Raw genomic sequence first — 23,012 nt, forward strand, 5'->3', positions numbered from 1 at the left:
TCTGTGGGGTTGCCCCGGTTTCCACAGCTAAATACACACGTCCCGCTCAGTTAGGTAATAATTACTATTATTTTTGTTTATAGCGGCTGTCTTCCTGAGCCATGCTTGCTGTCTAGTTCTATCGCTCCAGCTGCTTTCGTTCTTGCCTCGGTTTGTTTACACCGGCATCCAAAACTAGCGTCACTGCATTTCTTCTTATAGGTCAAGCGACACCCCAAGGCCCGCCTCCCGACCACTCAGAGAGACGGAGAGAACACACCCTCACCCAAACTCTCTGTATCATTGCCTTGATTGACAGGCGGATCCTACGGGGCTGCCGACCTCGTCCTGCAGAATCATGCTTGTGTCAGCTTAGTTAGCACAGACCTCCCGTTACAGGATTGAATACTTTTCTTAAATCAATGCATATCCAGACATATGTGTGTGTATTGGGCTTCACTTACCCCACAGTGAAGACTGTTGATAAAGAAGTCCTTAATCAATTATCTTAAGCTGTTTCTCTCTTTGGCCCACTGCAGTTAAAGTCAATGCTCAATTGCAGAACAGAAACAAGAAAGGGAGGAAATTGTAAAGTAAGATGAGGTACTGACAGCTATCTGCAATGTTGGCTGACTAGCGAAAACACAATAAGTGGCTCGAGTTTCATTCGACTTTATGAAACAAAATTAGTTAATTCTGTAATTCTGTGATGCAAAACCTTTGGCCATAGATGTAGATTGGAGCATGCAGGTGGAACTGGTGCCACAGTTTGATATTGGAACAAGATAAGATTGAGATTTACTGGTTTCACGTTGCAAAAGGAAACATCACTCATATCTTTGTGTAACACAATCACTCATATCTCTGTGTAACACAATCACACATATCTCTGTGTAACACAAAAGACGTTGACAAAGATCTGTTGATGACATTTAAAAAAAAAATAAGGAATTGATGAAAAACACAAACTGGACTTGGAAAACCAATACAATGAATGATATGTGGGTGAGAGATTATTTGTTCTACCTTTGAGAGACAACTGAACAATGGTCTGGGATGCATCAGCAACTACAAACTAGGCAAGAATTGAGGGGCCAAATGGCCTCTTCTCATTCCTAACTTTGCTTATGTTATGTTTATGAGGGTTATGCGAGAAAACTTCATGTTAGCTGCATTCGCTGTAATGTCAGTGTTTTATTGCAATTTATTCAGATACAAATATTAATTTAAGAAAATCAAATTTTACAAGTTCAGATGTACAGTACATGTAATTCAGCTTCCCTGTACTGCTACAACAATAGTCACAATCCATTTTCATTTACAAAATAAAAAATAATTTCAGTACTTGTATTTTTAATTCACAGGTTGAAGGATATTATGGTAGTATGCTATACAAATACTTTGATACACTGGTGAATAACTAAAAAAAAACCACACACACATAAACATAAATAAATGCAAATACACAATCATTCTGTAATATTAGCACAGTACGAAATAATCTCACAATCCTGTGAAAAGCAAACAGAACAATATCAAACAGCTCTTAGAATAAACAACATTTAGGGCCATGGATTAATATGCATAACAAGAAAACAGCCACCACTGTCCCACACTATGTGGATAAGGTCAAATAGCCAAACATGCATACTGTACTACTGGGAAAGGTTATTCATGGTTTTCTCTGCCGCTGTTATTGTTAGCAGTATCAGTCGTTTTTATTTAATGAAAGGTGCAGGTCACAGAGAGCACTCAGATATTCCTCGTTGCCATGGTCACACAGCAAAGCCTTCTCACAGTACTCTATTGCTTGGAGTTTCCTATCTTTCATTTGATGAATAAACCACAGAGTTCCTCCATCTTTGGGATTCCATTCAATACGTCTCCTGGAAATTTCTTTCAGTTTATCATAACACCTCTTGTGTTCCAAAGAGGGATATTGTATTTGTAATCCTTCTTTGAAGTGTTTTATAGCCCCCTGCTTTGATTGTTATATTGTAATTGGAAAATTCCATAACGACGATGAAGTGTCTGCCTCTCTTCTGGTGTGATAGTAGTCAAACTAAATAAAATCTGAAATAGTTCTTCTGCCTTTTGAATGTTTTCGTATTCTGCATACATTTCTGCCAAATCTATCTGAGGGTAAACAAATGAGGGATTCGACTGTGCCACTTTCTCCAAGTGAAAAATGTATTGCCTGGAGAGTTGGCAGATGTGTCTGTTCTTCTGATAATGATCGCCTTGTCTTTTCAAAATCAATGCTTTGGATTTGTAACACAGGGCTATTTGGTAGTTCAGAAACCTTGAATTAGGTAAGTTTTTCAGTGCTTCTGTTAAAAGTTCCAAAGATTTGTCAAAAGACTTCTGCTTTCTGTAAAGTGTTGCCACATATCGAAATACTTGGGGGTTGTCTGGTGACATTTTCAGAGCTTGTTCAGCTAACTACATAGCTTCCTCATGATGCTTACATACCTGAAGTTTTAATGCCAAAAATGCTATGATAATGGGGTTCTCTGGATCAAGCTTCTGAGCACATGTTAACTGTTTCAGTGCAGCTGAGGATTTCACAGTAATGTTGTCTTGTTCCATTCTTTCAAGGCGGTACAGTGCAATGGCATACCCGGTGTTCCACTCCTTCTCATCAGGTTCTTCTGCTAGAGCTTTTTCAATGCATTCCTTTGCTCTATCATAATACTTTGCACAAACCTTTAAAAAGGACAATCCCTTTTCCCCATACACAGCAGGAAGGAGGACACTGTAGCGGGAGGCTTTGTTGGGGAACTTCTTGCAAATGTCTTCCAGCTTCTCTAGGTAGCTCTGAGTTTTGGTGAGCTCACCCATGTGATAGTACACCCAGGCAAAGTTCCCATAAGTAACAATGACCAGCTTCTCAAATTCATCTCCATGGTCCTTCCTTGTAATTTCTTCTGCTTGTTCTAGAAATGTCAGTGCTTCTTTGTTTAAACCTTGCATGTGTTTCACATAAGCCAAGTAATTGTATGAGCTTCCCTTATATTTTTTCTGGGAAAACTGAATTTCTTCATGCAGTCTCTCTTCCAAATCAGCAATGCTTGTGTCTTCTTTTTTGAAATCCCACGTAAAATGGCATTCTAGCTGAAGGAGCTTTGTTTTCAACGAGTTGTCCATGTTTGAACTGAAAGCAATTCATTAATATTGTTAGTTTTGTGAAATTGCAACTCAATCACAAGACAAGTAATACTAAAAAGAAACTTAGCAATAAAATATTGTATAAGTGTATTATTAGGCCCAATTCACAAAGATTTATCTTGTATGTTATTTAATGTCTGTTTTGATTATTTAAATAAATATATTTGTTAATTAAACTGTTCTAGACTTGTGTGTTTCTTCACCAATGGCCCAGAACATGTTTATAAAATATCAAACTATTTCATTCTTTAAATAACTCACATTGAGGCTTTATGAATAGGGTTCATTGTTGCAAAACAATTATATGTTATACTGTAACAAAGTTTATTTAACAGTGTTGTTTTTTCTGAAGCCTGAGCTAGGAGAATCTACCTTTAAAAGCTATTGGGGTTTGGTTAAAAATACGTGAGGCTGATCAGTGAAATTTTCTGATTAGATTCAAGACCAATGGGTTTCCAACAGGGTCTGTTAGGATCTGAAGCCCCTTAGACCCAGCCCACCCAAATGTCTTTCAGAGCAGTATGGACGTATCCAGGTATCCAATGGACACTTATTAATATAATACTCTGTATCAATCAGCCCAGAACTATATATAGCCCTCTCCTGGAATTTCCAAAAGTTACAAAACAAGCAAACAAATATGTTATGAAGAAATATTAATTTATTATACGTTTCTGAAAACAAAAAGTATGGAACCCTAAAACTGCAAATTGGCACAGAAAAACTTCCCAGAAATGGATCAATTAGCATCACCTAGAATTTTAGGATTAAAAAAAAACAACCTATATGAACACCATTTAGATCTTTTATTTAACATTGAAGAAAGTACAAAATGATGTCTACCAGAAGCCATAATAGTAGTAGAGTTATATTTTTTCTATCAAAATAAATGTAATATGAACATTGAATCTTACTTGCTCCATAATGAAGACTGGTTGTCAGTGACCAAATAATTCGTTGATTCAAGACTTTTTCTCTTCAGGACCTGCTGAAACTAAATTGTTACTGCTGACCTATATTTAAAGAGAGCCCAAATGAGCAAATAATATCACATGGCTTTCAACAGTAGAATGTTATTTGGCAGGGGTTGCTTAGTAGCTGTGGTTTTGAAAAACAGAAAGCTATCAGTAGATACCAAAAGTAAATCCAATAACAGCTTGAATAAGAAAACAGAACATATTCCAATAATAGATCTCATTTTTTGCATCACACCCACAGATATGACAATGACTGCTGAGATAAAGCATGCATTTTAAAGCTGCAAAAGGTAAATAAATAACTTAATTATATTCACTTTTACTTAACTGTGATATACAATCATTAGCTTCCAATACATCAAAAACTCTTCTACAGGTATGTGTGGAAATGTAAAGAAAATGGTTTTGTTTATATTTGCCTAGATTTTGTGTATCACATCTAATAAACAGTATAAAATCTATTACTATTACTTTGAATAACCCAGTAAAAAAATAAATAAAACAAATATAATAATAACTTTACTACTTTCAATAACAGTATGCCTGTGGCAGGGCTGTAAATAGTGTGTGTGTGTATGTGGGAATGTAAGTTTGGCAGGGATGGGGTTAAATCTATTCCTGCCAGCAATCACAGGTGTGACCATTCCACAGTTAGCTAATTGGTGCTAATTGGGGAGTGACCACATGTATAAAGGAGCCAGAAAACTTTTGTTTCTTGGAGGGATTTGTGATTTGGACTGTTTAGTAACTTAGTAACTTAGTAACTTAGTAACTTAGTAACTTAGTAACTTAGTAACTTAGTAACTTAGTAGCCTACAAGTGTGTTCTTTTTTTTTAACCCTTTTGTTTTGGCCCTTGTGCCTTTTTCTTTGTTCCTGTGTTTTGTGTTTTTGTTTAATAAAGTATGGAGTAGCGCTTTATACCTGCAGCTTTCTGTCTCTGGGTCTAATTCCTGCCATTAACCAGCCTGGACCCTGATGCTGTCCTTTCACAAAGCCATATTCAATATATAGTAATATTAATCTTATGAAAAATATGTGTGTATACTGGGCTATAAAATATTGTCAATAATGTTCAGTGACTTACATGCTGGGTCTGCGTTTGTGATCTTGGTCTGACAATACTATCTACTTTAACATATGAAATACATCACTGTAAAGCGTTGCTTTGCACATGCATTGCACTCTACATACAAATCCAAAGCCCTGGTTAAATCTCTTTTGAAGACAACACAATGTTTGGTCCATATTGTCAGACTTTAAACACTTTTAAAATTGGAATACTGCTTTTCAGCCGTACTTAGGGAAATGTTCATGATCAGGGAATGAGGTTATCAAAAACTTTTACTATACTACCCCTGCTAAAGATGATAACAGTAGATAGGAAATAAGCAAATCAATAGCACATTATGTTTGCAAACATTATACATGTTTATTTAAACAGTGTTGCCTGCAAACAGAGTAGTAAGAAACAAAATAGTAAGTAAGTGATATTAGTATAATTATCTAACATGAGATTACTTTTCCATTTTCTCATCTCTACATTTTGTGCCTTTAAAAAAACATAAAAAGTCAAGCAGATATGTTTGGCTAGTCCCTTCATCAAGTCTCTAATAAGTTTTACCTTGTTATAAATTGCAATTGTAATCCATTCGGTGCAGTAAAACCTTTACCATATTTATACAAAATAATTGTGACTCTCCCTTATTTAACCATGACCATATATCTTCCACTAGCCATTTTTTAAATTCTTTTTTTATTAAATGTTCAGCTTTTCATCACAGAGAGCACTTAGGTCCTCAGCATTAAATGACGAAAACTGCTTTGCCTTCAAAGAGTACTCCACAGCTTTCTTCTTTAGCCCATCTTGCATGCAAACAAAATAAATTATTTCACAGGCCTCACTGTCTCCTGTGTTGGTCTTGAGTCGCTGATTTGCAAATGTATTTAGACAGCACATCAGTGAAAATCTTTTCGGCTTCTTCCATTTGCCTGTTTTGTCCATAGGTTTCTGCTAAACTGACTTTAGCATGTAAATTGGAAGGCTTCAAGTTCTACAGATTTCTTAAAGTAGTGGATCCACTCTTCCACCTTGACCATTTTTACATCCAAAGGAACACGCTGCTCATTTATTTTTCCTGTAAACATTTTGCCAAGCTCCTGTTTGTAACACAGCCCAATTTGGTGGTGCAAGAATGAGGACTGTGGAGCCAGTTCTATAGCCTTGTTAAGGATTTCAAAGGCCTTGTCAATGGCACCTTCTGCCCTGTAATATTTTGCCACATAGCGTGTAACCTGTGGCACATCAGGAGTACTCTATGGGCATTTTCCATTAACTTTCTGGACTCTTCCTTTCTGTACCATTAAAGTTTTAGAGCCAAGAGTATCATAGCCTCTGAGTTGTTGGGCTCTAAGAGTAAAACTTGTCAACTGTTTCACAGCATCACTGGACTCTGTTTTCACTTTTCTTCTCCTAAGCCCCTCAAGTCGGTAAAGAACAATTGCATATACATTATTAAGTGAAAGATTATCTGGATCTCCATGAAGGGCCTTTTGGAATGTTTCTTTTGAACTTGGGTAATATCTGGCTCCAAGTTTCATAAGAAGAAAATAAATGTTTGTCACTAGTTAATACATTTGTGCACTTAACAAAACTGTATATATGTAACTGGCAATCTACTTTAATAAGCTAGCATTATGGATACTGCTGAGTAGTAACTGTGACTGTGTGCTGGATATCTGCATGGCTTAGAAACCTAATTGACCAAACATAATTTTTAAAATCTATTTTACAAAGACAGATATAATAAAATATAATAACACTAGTATACAAAAAAGTTATTTCCTTCTTTAGTTTTCGACTTTAACATCCACCTCCCCTATATTTCACCTTTCACTCAATTGAACGTTCCCATAGCTTTACTCTTTCTATTTTCTTTCCCTTTTTCTATCACTCCTATACTCTTTTCATATACTGTGGAACCATGTTCTATAACAGGACAACACCTACAACAATTACCTGTTCACACCTGTGCAGGTACACACTGCCCATTCACCATCCGTTCAATAGGACCGATTAGATGATATTTACTCTTAATCACTTGGGGCAACACCAGCCGCTAACATGTTCAACATGTTGAAACAGAACATACATAGGTATGCACTAGTGTTGTGAATTGAACCTTGCCTTTGACATTGATTATCGTGCAAATTCTAACAATTATCAATCATTATCGAGTTAAAATGCTTAAAAAAAAAACAGCAACTGTTTTATAGAGCATGGTATAAAAAAATAATCCCAATGCTTTAAGACACGTTTGATAAATACATTGGCATTTAAATATAGCACTCTCCAATTTTCATATTCCTGCCGTCACTAGCCTTTGCCTTATTTTGTGACAAATATCCAATGTAAACATAACAATAAATTAAGAAGAACAAAATCCATCAACCCCACTGTCCAAAGGAGAAAAAAAACAAGGTTTGAAAACTACATTAACATTATGCCCTATATACATTTTTTTTTCAATCAATGTATAGTTTTCATAAAGATCCAATGTATCGATACGTCATTTTTTCATAACGCAAAAGAAATGTGCAAATAATAAGTGAATATATTTTCATCAAATCTAGTCATGAAAAGTAAAAGTTTCTCCAGTTGAACTTAAAACTACTCATTTCTAATTATTTATGTCTAGACACACTGTCAGCGAGGTTCCCCACAAAAGTTTAATAAAACATTACAAATATTACTGTCTTACCTTAAGATGTCTTGACAGCAACCAGATTAGAGAAAAAAAAAACTCCAAACGGGGAACTGTGACAGAAATACAATGAACCTTGGTTGTAAATCTCTCTCCCGACCTGTGAAGGCGCTAAGCAAGGACAGAGTTTTTTTTGGACGGGCTGGCTTGACAGTTCTTTCCCCGGGTCAGGAAGTCAGTCAGTCTGGAAAAAGGTGAGAATCTATTGCAACAATGTATTGACCTGGAAGGGAAACAATGTAGCAGACGCAGATTGTAAAGGCAGCTGCATTCACTTACCAAGGTGTCATGCGTGACAGCATATAAGGCGGACGGAAAATCGTAATCTATTCCTTCGCATTTGGTTTGTAGTGAGTAAAAGCCGGAAGGACAGTAAAAGTGTATTGTTGCCAGAAACTGTCAGTGCTGTGTTTTTGTTTGTTTGTAATTGTCTTGTCTTGTCTTGTACGTTACTAGACAGTTAACGCGTTCCGGACCTGTCGCCAGGGGCCAGAATGAAACCGGACAACACTGAGCCTTTGTCGCAAATAAAACTGTATTTGCACCACTAGCACTAATTCACGCACTAATCGACTTGTGTGTGTGTTTTGTGTTTTGTGTGGGTGTATAACAATAACAGGATTATTATTTACGGGGCAACACAGGGATTATAAATTAAGTAATACACACCGCTGTATTACTTACCACCATATTATTTACTGTTGGTTTTGCCGTCAGGCACTGGACTTAAAAATAAATAAAACAAACCTTTTCACCTGGATTACAATTGTCTGTCTGTTATTTAATCACCTGCACCTGCACCCTATCAACCGCTTTGCCACACATTGTGTCAGAAGACGGGATTATGGATCACACAGCACTTTCAACGCTTCTGCAGGCGCTGGACAGCAGAAAGGAGGCTGCGAAGAGATGGAGACAGGAGTGGTAAACAGCATTGGTGGAAAAGGTCATGTGGCTGGCACATGATATCCTTTTTGCGGGGCATCTCGGAGCTGTCGAAATATGTAGCCACATGCCCAGACTGCCAGCAGGTAGCGCCGGGTCAAGTGCGCCCTGCCCCTTTGGTTCCACTGCCGATTATCTCCACTCCATTTGAATGCATTGCAATGGACATAGTGGGCCCTTTGCTACTTTCTGATCTACTTTTTTACTTTTCGCAGTGAGAAAGGTACTGCAGAGTTCGACAGGGTTCTCCCCCTTCGAGCTCTTGTACTGCCGACAGCCTCACAGCATCCTCAATCTGTTGAGAAGGGGTGGGAGGAGCACAAAGGCTCATCCGAAAATGTAGTGAAGCATGTGCTCCTCTAAGAGATCGCCCGGATTTGGTCGGTTGTTTGGCCCAGGACAACCTCAAATCAGCTCAGCACCGACAACAGCAGTAATACAACAAAAATGCACTAATTCTAACATTTCGACCAGGAGACAAGGTAATGCTGCTACTTCCCTCATCAGAATCGAAATTGTGTGCTAAATGGCAGGGGCCATATGAATTGATTCGGGCTACAGGGAAAGGTGAATTATGAAATTAGACAGCCCGATCGCCGTAATGAATGTGAAATTTATCATGTAAATATATTAAAGCCCAGGCAGGCAAGGGAGCCCTTATTTATAGCCCCAGGCAATATAGAGGATGACTTAGGCCCCTGTCCAGAGACCCCTAGCACTAAAATCATTTCGCTGGGGGAAAAATTGGTTCCAGATCAGCAGAGGGAGCTGCGTAAGCTTATTGAAGAGTTCAGCAATGTTTTTTCTGACTTGCCCGGCAAACTAACTTTGTTGAATATGATATTATCTCTGCACCAGGGATCACAGTACGAGAGAGACCTTACCGGATCCCAGAAAGTCAATCAAGTGGCATTCGCAAAGAGTATGGGACATGCTCGACCTTTTGGTGAGTGAACCTTCCAGGAGCGAGTGGTGCAGTCCAATTGTCATAGTGGCCAAGAAAGACGGCACCAATCGCATCTGTGTAGACTTCCGGAAGGTAAACGCTACTGCCAAGCTCGATGAGAACCCTATGCCTCAGGTCGACAAACTTTTAGACAAACTGGAAAGGCAAAGTTTATCTCGACTCTGGACCTGACAAAGGGATACTGACACATCCCCTTAACCCACAGCTCTAGACAGAAAACCACATTTTCAACACCAGAAGGTCTGTTTCATTTCAAAACCATGCCGTTTGGGCTACATAGTGCGCCCACTACCTTTCAGAGAGGCTTTACCAGGTTTTACGCCCACATCATGAATATGCAGCAGCGTATATTGATGATGTGGTGATTTATAGGCAAGAGCATCTGGCTAGGACTACAGCCGTCCTTTAGTTTCTAAGGGCATCCTCTGTGTCTGCCAAAACAGAGGCTCAATATTTGGGATTTTTAATGGGAATTGGAAGAATGAGACTTGTGGTCATCAAAATCCAGTTCTAATGGTACACTGGCATCAAAAATTGGTACTAATCTAAGCAAAATCTAAACAATAATATAAAAAAGAAAAGACAAAAAAACACACTGGCTCTTGCTAATAATCGAATATCAAAACTAATGTTCACTTAGCTAATTCACTTAGGTTTGTTACAGAAAGTAAACTGGGATTCTTGCAGCTTAGTTGTGTACAGGCAAGAAACTAACTGGGTCGAAACAACTTCAATGACTTCTACCATGCAGTACAGAAATCCATTCTAAAATTGGAAATTATGAATTCATTTACTCTTATGGAAACCACTTTTTAAATGGCTGATTTAAAACTTTTATTTGCAATAACTGTTCAATTTCTTTTAATGTACCAGTGATGCATGTTGGCCTATATTTAGCTGTGTACATAATTATTATCTATCTATCTAGCTATCTATATCTATATCTATATCTATATATATAAACACAATTCTGTTTTACTATGTTTTATATAAAAATATGTCATCCGACAAAACAGATGTTACTGAATATCACATTTTAGTTCATTATGTATAACAATTAGATATTTATACAACACATTTTTAAAATAAAAGTTCAAGTTTACTTGCCATCCCCCAATTTAAATATCAAATAGGGTTTATTGCTGCTTTGTTCTGTTATAGCAATCTTAAGTATATATAAGAGATCGATATTATTAATTTAAAAAAAAAGTTTACCTCATTGTGTTGGAGAGAACGATCGTCGCAATCTTAAAGATTTATATGTCCTAATCATACTGACTGTTGAGTTTGAAGAACAGCCCACAACAGCAGAAACGACCTGCGACTTTCACAGAATCGTAACTGAAACGGAGCACTGTACTACGGTGCAATTTCTGATTCCCCTTTCTGGCGTCTCATTGGTCTGTAGTCTGCTAATTGTCTGACATGTTCTGGGAAAACAACCTGTCGTTCGCCACCAACAAAACACTGAAACACTGTGTGGAAGGAGTGTGGGTAATTCACTGACCAGGAGACAGACAGGTGTAATTGAAAACACCACACAGGTGCCCAGTTTTATTTCAGGGGCGCGTTGGGTTTCTTTAGCTCGCAGAGGGCGCTGTTGGTCCGTGGTCTGCTTACCAACTATGGTAAACAGAACCACGGGAATACCAAGCAAGGGTAAACAGTTCAGGCGCACTCGCAGGTGCTTCAAAACAATACTACAAAAATCGAAGGCACAAAGAAACAGGAAAAATAAAACAGTAACAAAACTACAAAGAAAAGGTGCTGCACTCTGCAGCAATATCCCGGTCGCCGCTGCCCGTGCGACCCGGATCACCGTCCTACGCTGCCGGCTACCTAGCCTGCTCGGCTATCCTTATTCAGGGATCTGCCCAAGGGTTCCCCTCCCTCACTGTCTCGCTCTGAACCGCCGTTCGGTTCGGTTCGGTTCGGTCGTGGACCAGCGTTTCCGCGCACTCTACGCGTTTAAAAGGGCAGATCTGAGGAAACAACAGAGCGTTAATTTATAGGGCTAACAATCTCCCAAGACGCGCCTCTCAGCCATTCAGAGAGGGGGAAAGTCCACACACCCACTGTTGGAAAACATGGATTGAGAATTGATTAGGGGTTTGCTACGCATGTGGACTAGCAGAGCTATACTGGTGTTCTTTTCTGAAAAGAGACTAATATTGCAGATAGCAGACTGTTTGGTTCAAATTGCTTGTACTGCTAACCACTGATAGTGACGACGCGTCTACAAACTGCCCAACAATGACTGCAAGCTAATGAGATAACAATGCTGTGGACTAGAAGGGAACAGGCTCTAGACTTCAGAGAGATCAAAAGAGATAATCCCACTGGCATCAATGGGGGTCGCAAGGAGATAACAAAAGGCAGATGTATGGACCTTTTGTCTCCAGGAGTGTGAAGAATGCACTGAGTTCAGAGGTTGTCACACTAGACCACACACACAGACACACACACATTAACACTCACACAATAAATTAAATTACCTTGACCATTGGTTAATGTCAGAGAAAGGGGAGGTGGACCATCTATACAGAAGGGTATTTAATGTCACGCAAACATTGTAATTTTGAGTTCTGTATGTCCTGTACCTGGGACCAGACTCCCTGCATATTTCAATAAACCTGGCAACTGATTGAAGAAAAGGACTCTGTGCATTTTCTTGAATCTACTTACTCACCATCTATTTTTTTAAGTTACTTCACCCACTTTCCCACCTCCCCATGTCACTGCCATGACTCACAGGCGGTTGTTGGACGACTGCCGCCCTCTTCCTGCAGCCCGTGAACACGCCAGCAGAGTCAGCACAGATCTCTCCCTGTTACACACTGAAAAAAAAGAAATTCTCACCAGGTCTGAACAATATAACAATTAATATGATTCAGCATTGCAACCCATTATCAAAATATTGGAAAGTCTCAAAGCTTCACTCAACATGAATATCTATGTGTGTTTAATAATATGTTCTGAATAATTTGGTATGAGTATACAATAGTAGTTGAACCTGATATGGAAGTGAGAGACAACATTAGCTATTCTGTTGGATTATTCTTTACAAAGTACAGGTATAGGAAGCTGTGTAACATACAAACTGGTTTTCACCCCAATCAAGATTTGAGCGACCTCTTGTGGGGTGGTTACGCACCGCACCCTATACGATATTCTATATAGTTTGTTGTGTGATCATTGTCATGTTGGTTTAGTTTGGAACCAGACCTCCGCTGTGAATCTGTCTGCACAGCAGCTTCGTGTACGAATTAGGTGCATGAGACTTTACACTATGTGACTAGTCATATTGTTAATCGCATTGGTTTGCTTTTATATGAATATAAAGCTTGCAAGGTTTTCAGGTAGGAAATCTATAGTACAAGTGCCTATCATGAGTTATTCTACAAGCCTATTACCAGCAAGTTTCTATTAACCCATATGGTATATGAACCTATTTCGCAAGCTGAGTCGTGTGGTGCTTTTAAATTGCCACCTCCTCCCCAACTATTACCACTTCACTACCAGATTCATCCGGTGTGGGGGTGGCACGATGCTCCTCTGCCTAATATTTTTGTTCACCGGGATGAACACGTCAATGTTTCAATGTCAATGTTTTTGGAAACATTGTTTTTGGGTCAATGTTTTTGGATACATTTAAGATTTTGTATTCTAATAAAGGCAGTTATCGCAAGATTGTCCTGACCGAAATACTTCCCTTTTGGTTGTAGTGTCAAGCATCGATAAAGTGGGTTGCATCTGTGCTGCCCTAGCATTCTTTTGAAACTGATCTTCCTGGTTGTAATGAAATGAAATAAGAACCATTGACTGTACTCTTTTAACCATATGGCACTGCAATGTTATCGGACAACTGGGATGCTGGAAACGTCCAAGCCATTTTCTAAACTTGTAAATGTATGCATATACTTTGCAGATTACCTAATTAAAAAAAAAAAAGGTTGTACATTTTGACGTTCAAACATTATCATTTAAAAATGAAATGCCACATTTGAGAATGCATGCAATATACATAAAGAAAATATGTAACTTTCCCTTTCAGAGAAACATTGACACTTCCTCTACAAAAGTGCAATTGTAATGATCGGCCATGAGGTGGCAGCAGCAACCCTTCAAAATACAATTAAAAAAAAAAAAGGTTTAAAAAAAGGTTTCATGAACCTGTTAAATGAATTAAGATGGGCTATTGGGTATTTGGCTTTGTGTGAGCTGCTGTGTTAGTTCACACAGTGCCTTGATGTATTCAGCATTGTCAGGGTCACACTGGAGAGCTGTTCATACATGCAATGGCTTTTAAATGTTCTCCCTCTTCACTATGAATAAAGCCAAGCAAAAGCCTCTGCTTTGATTGGAAGATTTTTTTTTTTTTTTCCCAGATAGCCATTTTGCAATTATTTCTATTTTTCTTTACAAAGCTTTCTGAACAGGGTATTTCTGAGCATTTTGTTCCAGCTGTTCTAGCACTTCCAATAGCAACCGCCTTTTATACAGAAAGAATAACCCATAGTCGAGGTAGACAGCTTGCTTCCATTTAGAACTGAGGGTTGGCATGCTTCCAAGCAGGTCTTTGTGAAAGGGCTCTGCTTTTCTGTGCTCGTTATTCTCACTGCACGCATAGGCTTGATTTAGTTTGGCATAAACAAAGAAGGGCTTCATCTCAATCGTCTTCTGGAAATAGACGATGCACTGAGAAAAAAATGACATTTTGTTTGGTTGCCCTTTCCTTCCCCTGTTCATTTTTGATTTATGATTATCAAGAGACTGATGTCACTGCAATTCAGAATAAGGAGCTAGCTCCTCTGCTTGTAATATTATATTGATGGACTTGTCCACAGAATGCAGTTTAAATACCTTTGCTCCATGCCTTATTACCTCAGAATTGTTGTGAGAATGCACTAACGCCGTTTCAGACAAATCCTTTGTTTCTTGGTCATTACTGCCCTGCATTTTTATGGCCAGAATGACCATGGTTTAGAGATTGGCTGGGTCTTGATTCAGAACGTGTCTGAGCTGTGTCATGGCTTCAATGCTTTCAGGGGTCACAGCAGTGCCTTCATGGTGCTCCTGTACATACAAAACAAGGGTGTCTCTTCCACAAGAGCTGTCTGGAAACACTGCTTGGACTCTGCTGCAAATTGGCAGCTGGATGTAAGGCAGGGCGACCCCTTCTCACCAGAGACTTCTGGAAGAATTGCTGCGTACTGTGAGCCTTTCATCAAGGTAGACCTCAGCATCTGAAAACCTCCCCATGTGATCGAAAAATCCATGTATAGTTTCAAAGTCCTCATTATGGTTTATCATTTGAGCACTTGTATTTTAGGGTGTCCTCAGGATTTTGTCTTAAGTAGCAAATAAATGTCAGTATATGTTGTAGTACAGGTTCAGAAATATAATCTAAATCCAGGTCCTCTTCTCCATGGAAATCCTATGTGAAATGGCATATTAGCTGAATTGTACCATATATTTATTACTCTGTGGTCTCATCCATAACAATCAAAAACCTAAAATGAAAAAATGTAACATAAGGAACATTATACCAAACATAATACTACTGGATTTGTCATTAAACTGTTGAATACAGTCTACACCCCCTTGAACTTTTTTCAAATTTTGTTGTGTCAGTGCCTCGGAGTTTCATGCTTAAATGAGGATTTTTTTTTACTTATCTACATACCATACTCCAAACTGTTAAGGGGAAAAAAGTTTTTATTGAGAAAATAAATTATATATTAAAAATACAAAACTGAAAGATCATAATTGGATAAGTCTCTATAATAATGCAACTGCAAAAATGAACCACAAAGGGCTGGGGGAAAAAAGTAATTGATTTTTGCAGTTTTCTTGTATTTCTTGCTGAACTACAAATTAACCAGTTTGCGAATCATCTCAACAAGTATCTAACACTATTTAGCAGCCACACAAATACCTGACTCGGCTATTAATCTCTCGGCTCTCTCCCTTCGAAACATACAGATAGCATCGCTGTTGTTCTCGAAAACAACTACCTCCTAATTTAAGATGAACTCTGCAAATTGCAACACATAGAGATTTATGTATTATTGTGTTTGTGTCTTTTCATAATTGAATATATTGTGAATACCGTGCAGCCTGAATAAAATGACAACCTTTGAAATATCAGTATATCATAGATGTAAAAAATGAGAATGTATCATACCCCAGCATGGGTGAATTAAGGTTTTGTACAGTATGCAGGTTAAGATATTGTCAAATGCTTCTTTCAGAGCTGCCCCCATCATAATTCAGGGGATCCCATAACAAGGATAGTTTCCATAATTTCCATAATTGAAAAACTTTACAATGCAATCCATATGTAATAATTAAATATTGTTTTAAAATTGACAGATTTATTACGTAAAATATAAATGTAAAATTAAAGAATATTACCTTGCAAACAAAGATTCCACAGGAAGAGTTGACCACCTGTTTCAGGTGGGGATCAATGGAACATGACCACCTCGATCCTGGCAGACCTTTCTTTCTGGAGAATATATATATATAGGAATGAGAAAGAGAGAGAGAGAGAGAGAGAGAGAGAGAGAGATGAACCACACAATCTGTTTTTAAATGAACTAAGCACATACCAGTATTGGGCAGTATTGAGAAGGTGCTTTGCGTGTTATCTTCTTACTCTGGCATTCTGGGCATTGTAAAACCTGAAGGAAACCATATTGGGAATTTAAGATCTAGGACAAACAAACTAATGAGCATTACTGACTACTGTGGTGTCAGGTAAAAACAACAATAATAGTTACCTGCTCAGAGATTACCTGCTGATTTTTTCACCAAATCATAGAACTTTTAGCAAGCTTAGAAACCTGCAAGTTTCAATTTATTTCTGTGCATTTTTAATATTGATACAAAACTTCTGAAAGTTACTTTAGCACCCAAAAATGCAAATATTAAAATTAAAATGTAAACATTATGACAATGTGAAGCTGACATAATACAGGTCTCCTCCTATGTAAAATAAGAAGTTTAAAAAAATCATACAGATTACTCTGCATATGCACATTAAAGTCCTGTAAAGTGTATCTCTGTATTTGTCTATCTGTCTATCTTTCTTCTCTGCCACTGAAGACTGCTTTAAATTCAAAGACTTTCAGGTGTGCCTGCCCATATGGATAATTGATTGACCACATGAGACAGCAAATAGACACATTCTCATGCTGTCCAATCAGTAAATCTAGCTTCCTGGGCAGGCACACCTGAACGTCTGGAGTTTAAACAATCTTCAGTGGCAGGGAAGGGTGACTAATAATATACTAAATAGCGATATAAGGAGCCACTACTCCATGTGAGTTTATACAATTACTAAATAAATAAACAAATAAATAAATAGTCGTTCATTGTTCTTGGTGCTGTGATAAAATGTAATGATGAGGAAGAGTGCAGTGCTGTATTGGAAAATGTATCTGCTTCTGATTTTCTGAACTAAATAAAAATGTCTGTACACGTGATTTCAAATTTAGCAGAGGGTATACCTTATTGATTTTGTAGTTTATAATTTCGCTTATTTTTTGGGGATCCTTTATCTAAACAAAACACATATTATATACTTTGGTGTTACCATTGTGGTCAATTTTCCTCACTATATAAATCAAGAATATTCAGAAGATATAGAATAGCCTACACATCACAATTATAGACAACTAATTCCATTAGATCTAACATTTTAAATACATAATAGTTAATCAAAGTAGTTTTTTCTGAACGTCATTATAAAAGTGGGTCACATTCTTATGGTATATTAATTTAATAATAACACATATATAATAAAAAGAAAGTCTGAACAAATAAAAACATTTCAAAATTATTTTTAGAAACAGATATTACACCTACCTATCAATGAGGGCAAGCTGATGATTGTGACACAAATGTCATCACCTTTCGAAAACAGGTTTAATTAAAATCTATATAAAGAATAATAGATGGGCTTCCTTCAGAACAGAACTGCAATGTGTAACCGTTGTGTACGGTAACAAGCCCCCAGGTATCCGAGGTGCGAGTGCGCCAATATTGCAGCTGTTGCACGGTGAAGGGGGTCTAATGCCGCAGGCCCTCGGGGCTTCTTCTGAGCCTGGGTGGAGCTCTCTGAGGCGGCTGTCTAGGGAAACGGCCCTGGAATTGCCTCCTGGAACGCTATTGCGCGGACGACCGCAGCTTGCGTTCCTGGTGGGCAGTGGAGGGGCTTGGTTTTGCCTCAGGTCACTCAGCAGGGCCACAAGTACTGGGACTGTTCTTGTGATGGTCCTTGCCCGAGGGGCTTCCCAATGGCTCCACCTACTTGGCGCCAGGAGGGAGCAAGCAGCCACCTGTCGAGATGCCTCACGCTGTTGAGCAGTATGTGTCCCAAGCGCAGCAAGCACTCTAGTGCTGTGTGTAATTGGCTCTGTGTGTACCGAATGACCACGCACCGTGCGCACTGCCGAGACTAGCTCGCTAGAGCTGTGAGCACCAAGGGTACCGGGCACCAAGTGCACTGGGAACCCTAGCCTAGCACCAAGTGTACCGAGTGTATTAAACACCAGGCGTACTGAGATTCCTTACTTACATGGTAGAAACAGATGGGGAAGAACACATTGTTGTTGTTTGTAAATTTACAGTATAATTGTAAATCTCAAAAACTACTCACTTCTAAATCTTTTGTAGTCATTTTTGTATTACTTTAGTATAAATACATGTTAATTTGGATTCATATGTTGTTTTTTTCCTGACGTTATGTGAACGAAAAGACACAAAAGCTCCCGTTTTCTCATTGGAAATAGTGATATTTCAAAATATCACTGTCCTGGTCACAAAAGCAAAGTTTGTGGGGAATAATAGCCTGTGGCAGGCTGGCGAGTGGAAAGAGGCCCAAAGACAGACTGCAGTTCAAAAAAGTAACAATTTTATTATAAATAAACACAAAAATAAAGTGCACAAGGGCAAAATAAAGATCTTTAAACACAAATAAAAAGATAACAAAACTAACAAAAATAAGGTTTCCAGGCTGGGCAATGCCTTCACTGGATTTATCAAAATTCAAAAATCACAAAACAACCACAACCACCACCACCACCACCACCACCACCCTGCTTCCTCAGCTCCCTCTTTTCTCTAATGAGAAGCAGAGGCCTCCTTTTATGTCAGGTGGCTGGGCGCTGATTGATCGTTAATTAAACTAATCATCTAATCAACCCCAGCCACCTGAACACAATGAACCCAGGCAGGTAGGGGAATTTAACCCCACCCCTGCCAATTTCTAAAGGGCAGAGCTGTGCTCTGCCACATAGCCATTTTCTATACTTTTGAGGCATAAGCAATTAGGAAATAACACTTACTACCCAGGAACAGAAATTGTGTTACATAGTGTTATTAGTATGATTTGGAGTGCCTCATAGCTGGTTATAGCCTTGATCTCATGTTTAAATGGAGCAGGAAACTATACATGCATTTGCAAATATGACAGCAGGTGGCACTATTGGGTCATGCATACTTGAACAAATACTGTAATAAGAATAATTATACAGTACTGTACAACTTTCACCTAATTTGAAAAGCCAGCATCAAGCTCCTAGGGACATTTATCACTAATTGCTGGAAGATTAAAAATGATATAAACTATTTGTCGAGCTCAAGCAAAAAGAATATTAGATTATATCTCACACAACCACTGGAAGAACACACCCACTGAACGGAAGATGCTTATGCAACAGATTATAAACACATGTTCTTATTTATATTATTTACATTGCACTGCTTATTTTGGTAACACTTGTTTTATTGTGCGTCTAAAGTATAATCTAAAACAATTAAAATAAACACTAGTATGTCCTTAGAATCAGTTCCATAAGATTTATGTTTACAGTAATCCTTAAAACATCTGGTTTCACAGTGTGTTCGACATTTCTGCAATCTATATATATATATCTATATAATACTATATATATATATAAATATAGTCACAACCTATATATATATATATATATATATATATATATATATATATATATATATATATATATATATGATTAAAGTTGTTAATAAAAATTCGAAAGAACCCATCACAACCCTAAACAGCCACTATGAAGCCATAACATGAATTAATATAAAATGTGTTTTAAAAACAGTTTCTATATCTCTTGTATCCATAACTATTTAACTCTCAGTCGTGCAGAATTTAAAAATAATACAAGAAACATATATAAACTCAGTGACAATCATTTCGACTAGAAGTCTTTTTCAGTTAATTTAGGTTATTGTTTCTAAATTCCTATCTTTCGTTGGCTGTATCTGACGATATTTCCGAACGTCATGGAAGGGCGGGTTCTGAGTTTGATTTAAAGAATGCTGCTGGAGCACACAACACCATTCAAGACTAACATCGAGTATGCGGTGGAATAACCATTCACGATTACACAACTGCACTGCTATCAGAACGCAGGACACTCTGATACTGCAGAACACGTGGGACCTAATGAGAGCCAATGATAACTTGTTTAAATCGCCAGTCTTCCCCGTGCTTTTCTCGTTCACAGTCTATATGGGATTTTGCTTACCGTTTGTGCTGTTGGATGTCCTCTCACCTAAACTGACTTTTTTAAGAAAGTACAAGATACAGCAGCAGAACTACCCTACTTGGGCAATGATACGGGTCTGCATAATACAGACTGTCTACAACCACATTGTATTTATTTTTCCTTTGACCGTCGCTCACTGGTACTGGAGACCTGTGAGCTACCCGGCGCAAGCCCCGGGGCTCGTGAAAGCACTATTTGATATTTTAGCATGTCTGTTGCTGTTTGATTTCCAGAATTACGTCTGGCATTTGATGCACCACAGAATTCCTTGGCTGTACAAAAACTTCCACAAGGTTCATCACAAGTATTCAGCCACGTTTGCACTTGCCACTGAGCACTCCGGTGTCTGGGAGACGCTTTCCTTAGGATTCTTCGCTGCCAGCAACCCCTTACTGTTGAACTGCCATCCTCTAACAGAAATGCTGTTCTTTGTTGTGAATATTTGGCTGTCTGTAGAAGATCATTCTGGTTATGATTTTCCGTGGTCTACCCATAGACTCGTACCGTTTGGACTCTATGGTGGAGCGCCACACCACGACGGTCATCATATGAAGTTCAAATTCAATTACGCACCTTATTTTACCCACTGGGACAGGCTCTTTGGCACTTTGTTGAAAACCCCAATTAAAGAGAACTAAATGATTCAAAATGTATAACATATAAGAACGAATACTAAAAAGTTCTTGCTGGCCATTAACATTATATAAGTTATATATGCGGGTGTCTGTGTGTGGGGACAGGTATTACTATCAGTGTGCGGACAACATTTGAGAAAGTGGCCGCACGAAGATATTAACTCCTGGAAAAACGACGTTGTGGGGACGTTTTTAAGAACTAAAAATGCCTTTAAAAAAAAGTGGCGAAATATTTAGTTTGTTGTCGGATTTCACCCTGTGTGGAGTTTTTTCTGACTGGAATAGTAAATAAAAATATTTTGAGTCAATGAGCAGTCCCCACAAATACAAGAATGTAAACGCGTGTGTGTGTGTCTGCACGTGAAAAGTATTGATTTTTCAAATGTTTAAAACATTCCTTTTATATTTAATGAAAGCATATTTTATTTCTGGGATATTATGTAATTTATTATTGTTATGAATAAATTATAAATGTACAAATGCTGTTTGTTTTTTTCATATGAAGTAAAATATAGATTTACATTTTATTTCTGTCTGTTGTTTTTGTTCTGGTTTAATAATTATCTTTGTATAATATAAATTGATTTGCAATACACATATAGCATCTGTAACTTTTCTTTAAAAAAATAATAATAAAAAAAAAAAGTTCCCAGGATGTGATTACTGAAACAGAAATTTCACAAGTTTTTACACCCCAAAAAAGCTTTTTTTTTTTTTTTAAATCGCTTATATGTGCATATAGTTTAAAAAAAAAAAAAAAAAAAAAGAGATCTCAATTCTAGGTAATGCAAAACTTTTGTCCATATATGTACATATACAGTGTAGAACAGATGGCTTTTTAGTTAACACAGTGATATAAAGACCATAAGTGATGTTTTTTGTTTTTTTCTTTTCCTCCAATGTTTGAGGAAGCTTGGATGCCTGCAGCTTAGATAATGTAAAGAAACTGGTAAACCAACAAAAGGAGTCACTGCATTTTCTGCAGTATGTGTATGTTTGCACTGTGATTGGCTATTCTTCTTTCAAACTTTACAGCTGAATGCTTGCTAACACTGTTATGCTGGAAGACAATTATGACATTAAAATGTTTAGGTACAATTGCAGATTTCTGCAGTTCACCATTGTGGACATTTAACAGTACTCAATGAAGTACATAAACAAGAGGTGGGTTGTAATGTGTGGCTGCTATGCTTACAATAGACATAAAACACTGCTTTGTGTACCACAGCATACATGGTATCAACAGTATGCAATACAGTACTAACTATAATGGAAAGTGTTAACATACATGTAGGGTTTGACATATTACATGTCCCATTCTTTTACAAGTACTCTTTTCCAAAAATCTAGTTCTCATCACTACATACCTCAACATGAACTTAGTACAGAGAATTCTGTTATTCGTTAAAGCACACATTGACAGTAAACATTGTGGCAATGCTAATGCAGTTACTGAACATGTTAACAATCACAAGGACTATGATTTCCTAGTATCATTTCCTGTCTACGGGGCGAATTTGTAATTGTTGATAACAACACATAAGGGGGCAGAGTTAAGGTTGCGTGGCTACCTTATCTTGCAATTTCCCAAACTTTAGGACTTTTGAAATCAAACTTTAACGTTACTTTACTGTTTTGCAGAAGATACCCTGGAAAATCAAACAACCACATCTGTCACATAATCTAGTGGTGAAAACACAACTTGGGACATTAAATAGCACAGAAGAAAGAGACCCACACCAAGTATTTAAAGTTTTTTTTTTTTTTTTTAAAGCCAGATATATTGAAGCCAAATCAATTGTGAAAAATGTTAATCCCTGCCTCTGAGGCTGGAGAAGTGGGGACAAATCTGAACAGTAGTGGTGACCAGATATATCTATATATATATATATATATATATATATATATATATATATATATATATATATATATATATATATATATATATATATATATATATATATATATACACACACACACACACAC

At 37.7% G+C, this 23,012-nt stretch overlaps 2 protein-coding genes and 1 pseudogene across 2 annotated transcripts; 1 reads left to right on the forward strand and 2 right to left on the reverse strand.

Annotated features, from left to right (window-relative positions):
- Window positions 1-1,868: 1,868 nt before the first annotated feature.
- Window positions 1,869-3,126, reverse strand: LOC121321662 (interferon-induced protein with tetratricopeptide repeats 1-like). The gene is made up of 2 exons (XM_041260657.1): window positions 2,686-3,126; window positions 1,869-2,421 (listed from the first exon to the last, which is right to left on the reverse strand). The coding sequence occupies exons 1-2, from the start codon at window positions 3,124-3,126 to the stop codon at window positions 1,948-1,950; spliced, it is 915 nt and encodes a 304-aa protein (XP_041116591.1). The 3' UTR covers window positions 1,869-1,947.
- Window positions 3,127-6,024: 2,898 nt separating this feature from the next.
- LOC121321663 lies at window positions 6,025-6,724 on the reverse strand (annotated as a pseudogene).
- Window positions 6,725-20,200: 13,476 nt separating this feature from the next.
- LOC121322034 (cholesterol 25-hydroxylase-like protein) lies at window positions 20,201-21,436 on the forward strand. Its single transcript, XM_041261474.1, has one exon. It carries the CDS (start codon window positions 20,202-20,204, stop codon window positions 21,027-21,029), a length of 828 nt encoding a protein of 275 aa, XP_041117408.1. The 5' UTR covers window position 20,201; the 3' UTR covers window positions 21,030-21,436.
- The last annotated feature ends 1,576 nt before the right edge of the window (window positions 21,437-23,012 follow it).

Source organism: Polyodon spathula, chromosome 10 (genome assembly GCF_017654505.1).
Source record: "Polyodon spathula isolate WHYD16114869_AA chromosome 10, ASM1765450v1, whole genome shotgun sequence".
In the NCBI taxonomy this organism is placed as follows: Eukaryota; Metazoa; Chordata; class Actinopteri; order Acipenseriformes; family Polyodontidae; genus Polyodon; species Polyodon spathula.

Coding starts and splice junctions, on each gene's coding strand:
- LOC121321662 (XM_041260657.1), bottom strand. CDS start 3,126: ATGGACAACTCGTTGAAAACAAAGCTCCTTCAGCTAGAATGCCATTTT. Junction 2,422..2,685: donor AGGGATTGTCCTTTTTAAAG/GTTTGTGCAAAG, acceptor GAAGCTATGTAG/TTAGCTGAACAAGCTCTGAA.
- LOC121322034 (XM_041261474.1), top strand. CDS start 20,202: ATGCGGTGGAATAACCATTCACGATTACACAACTGCACTGCTATCAGA.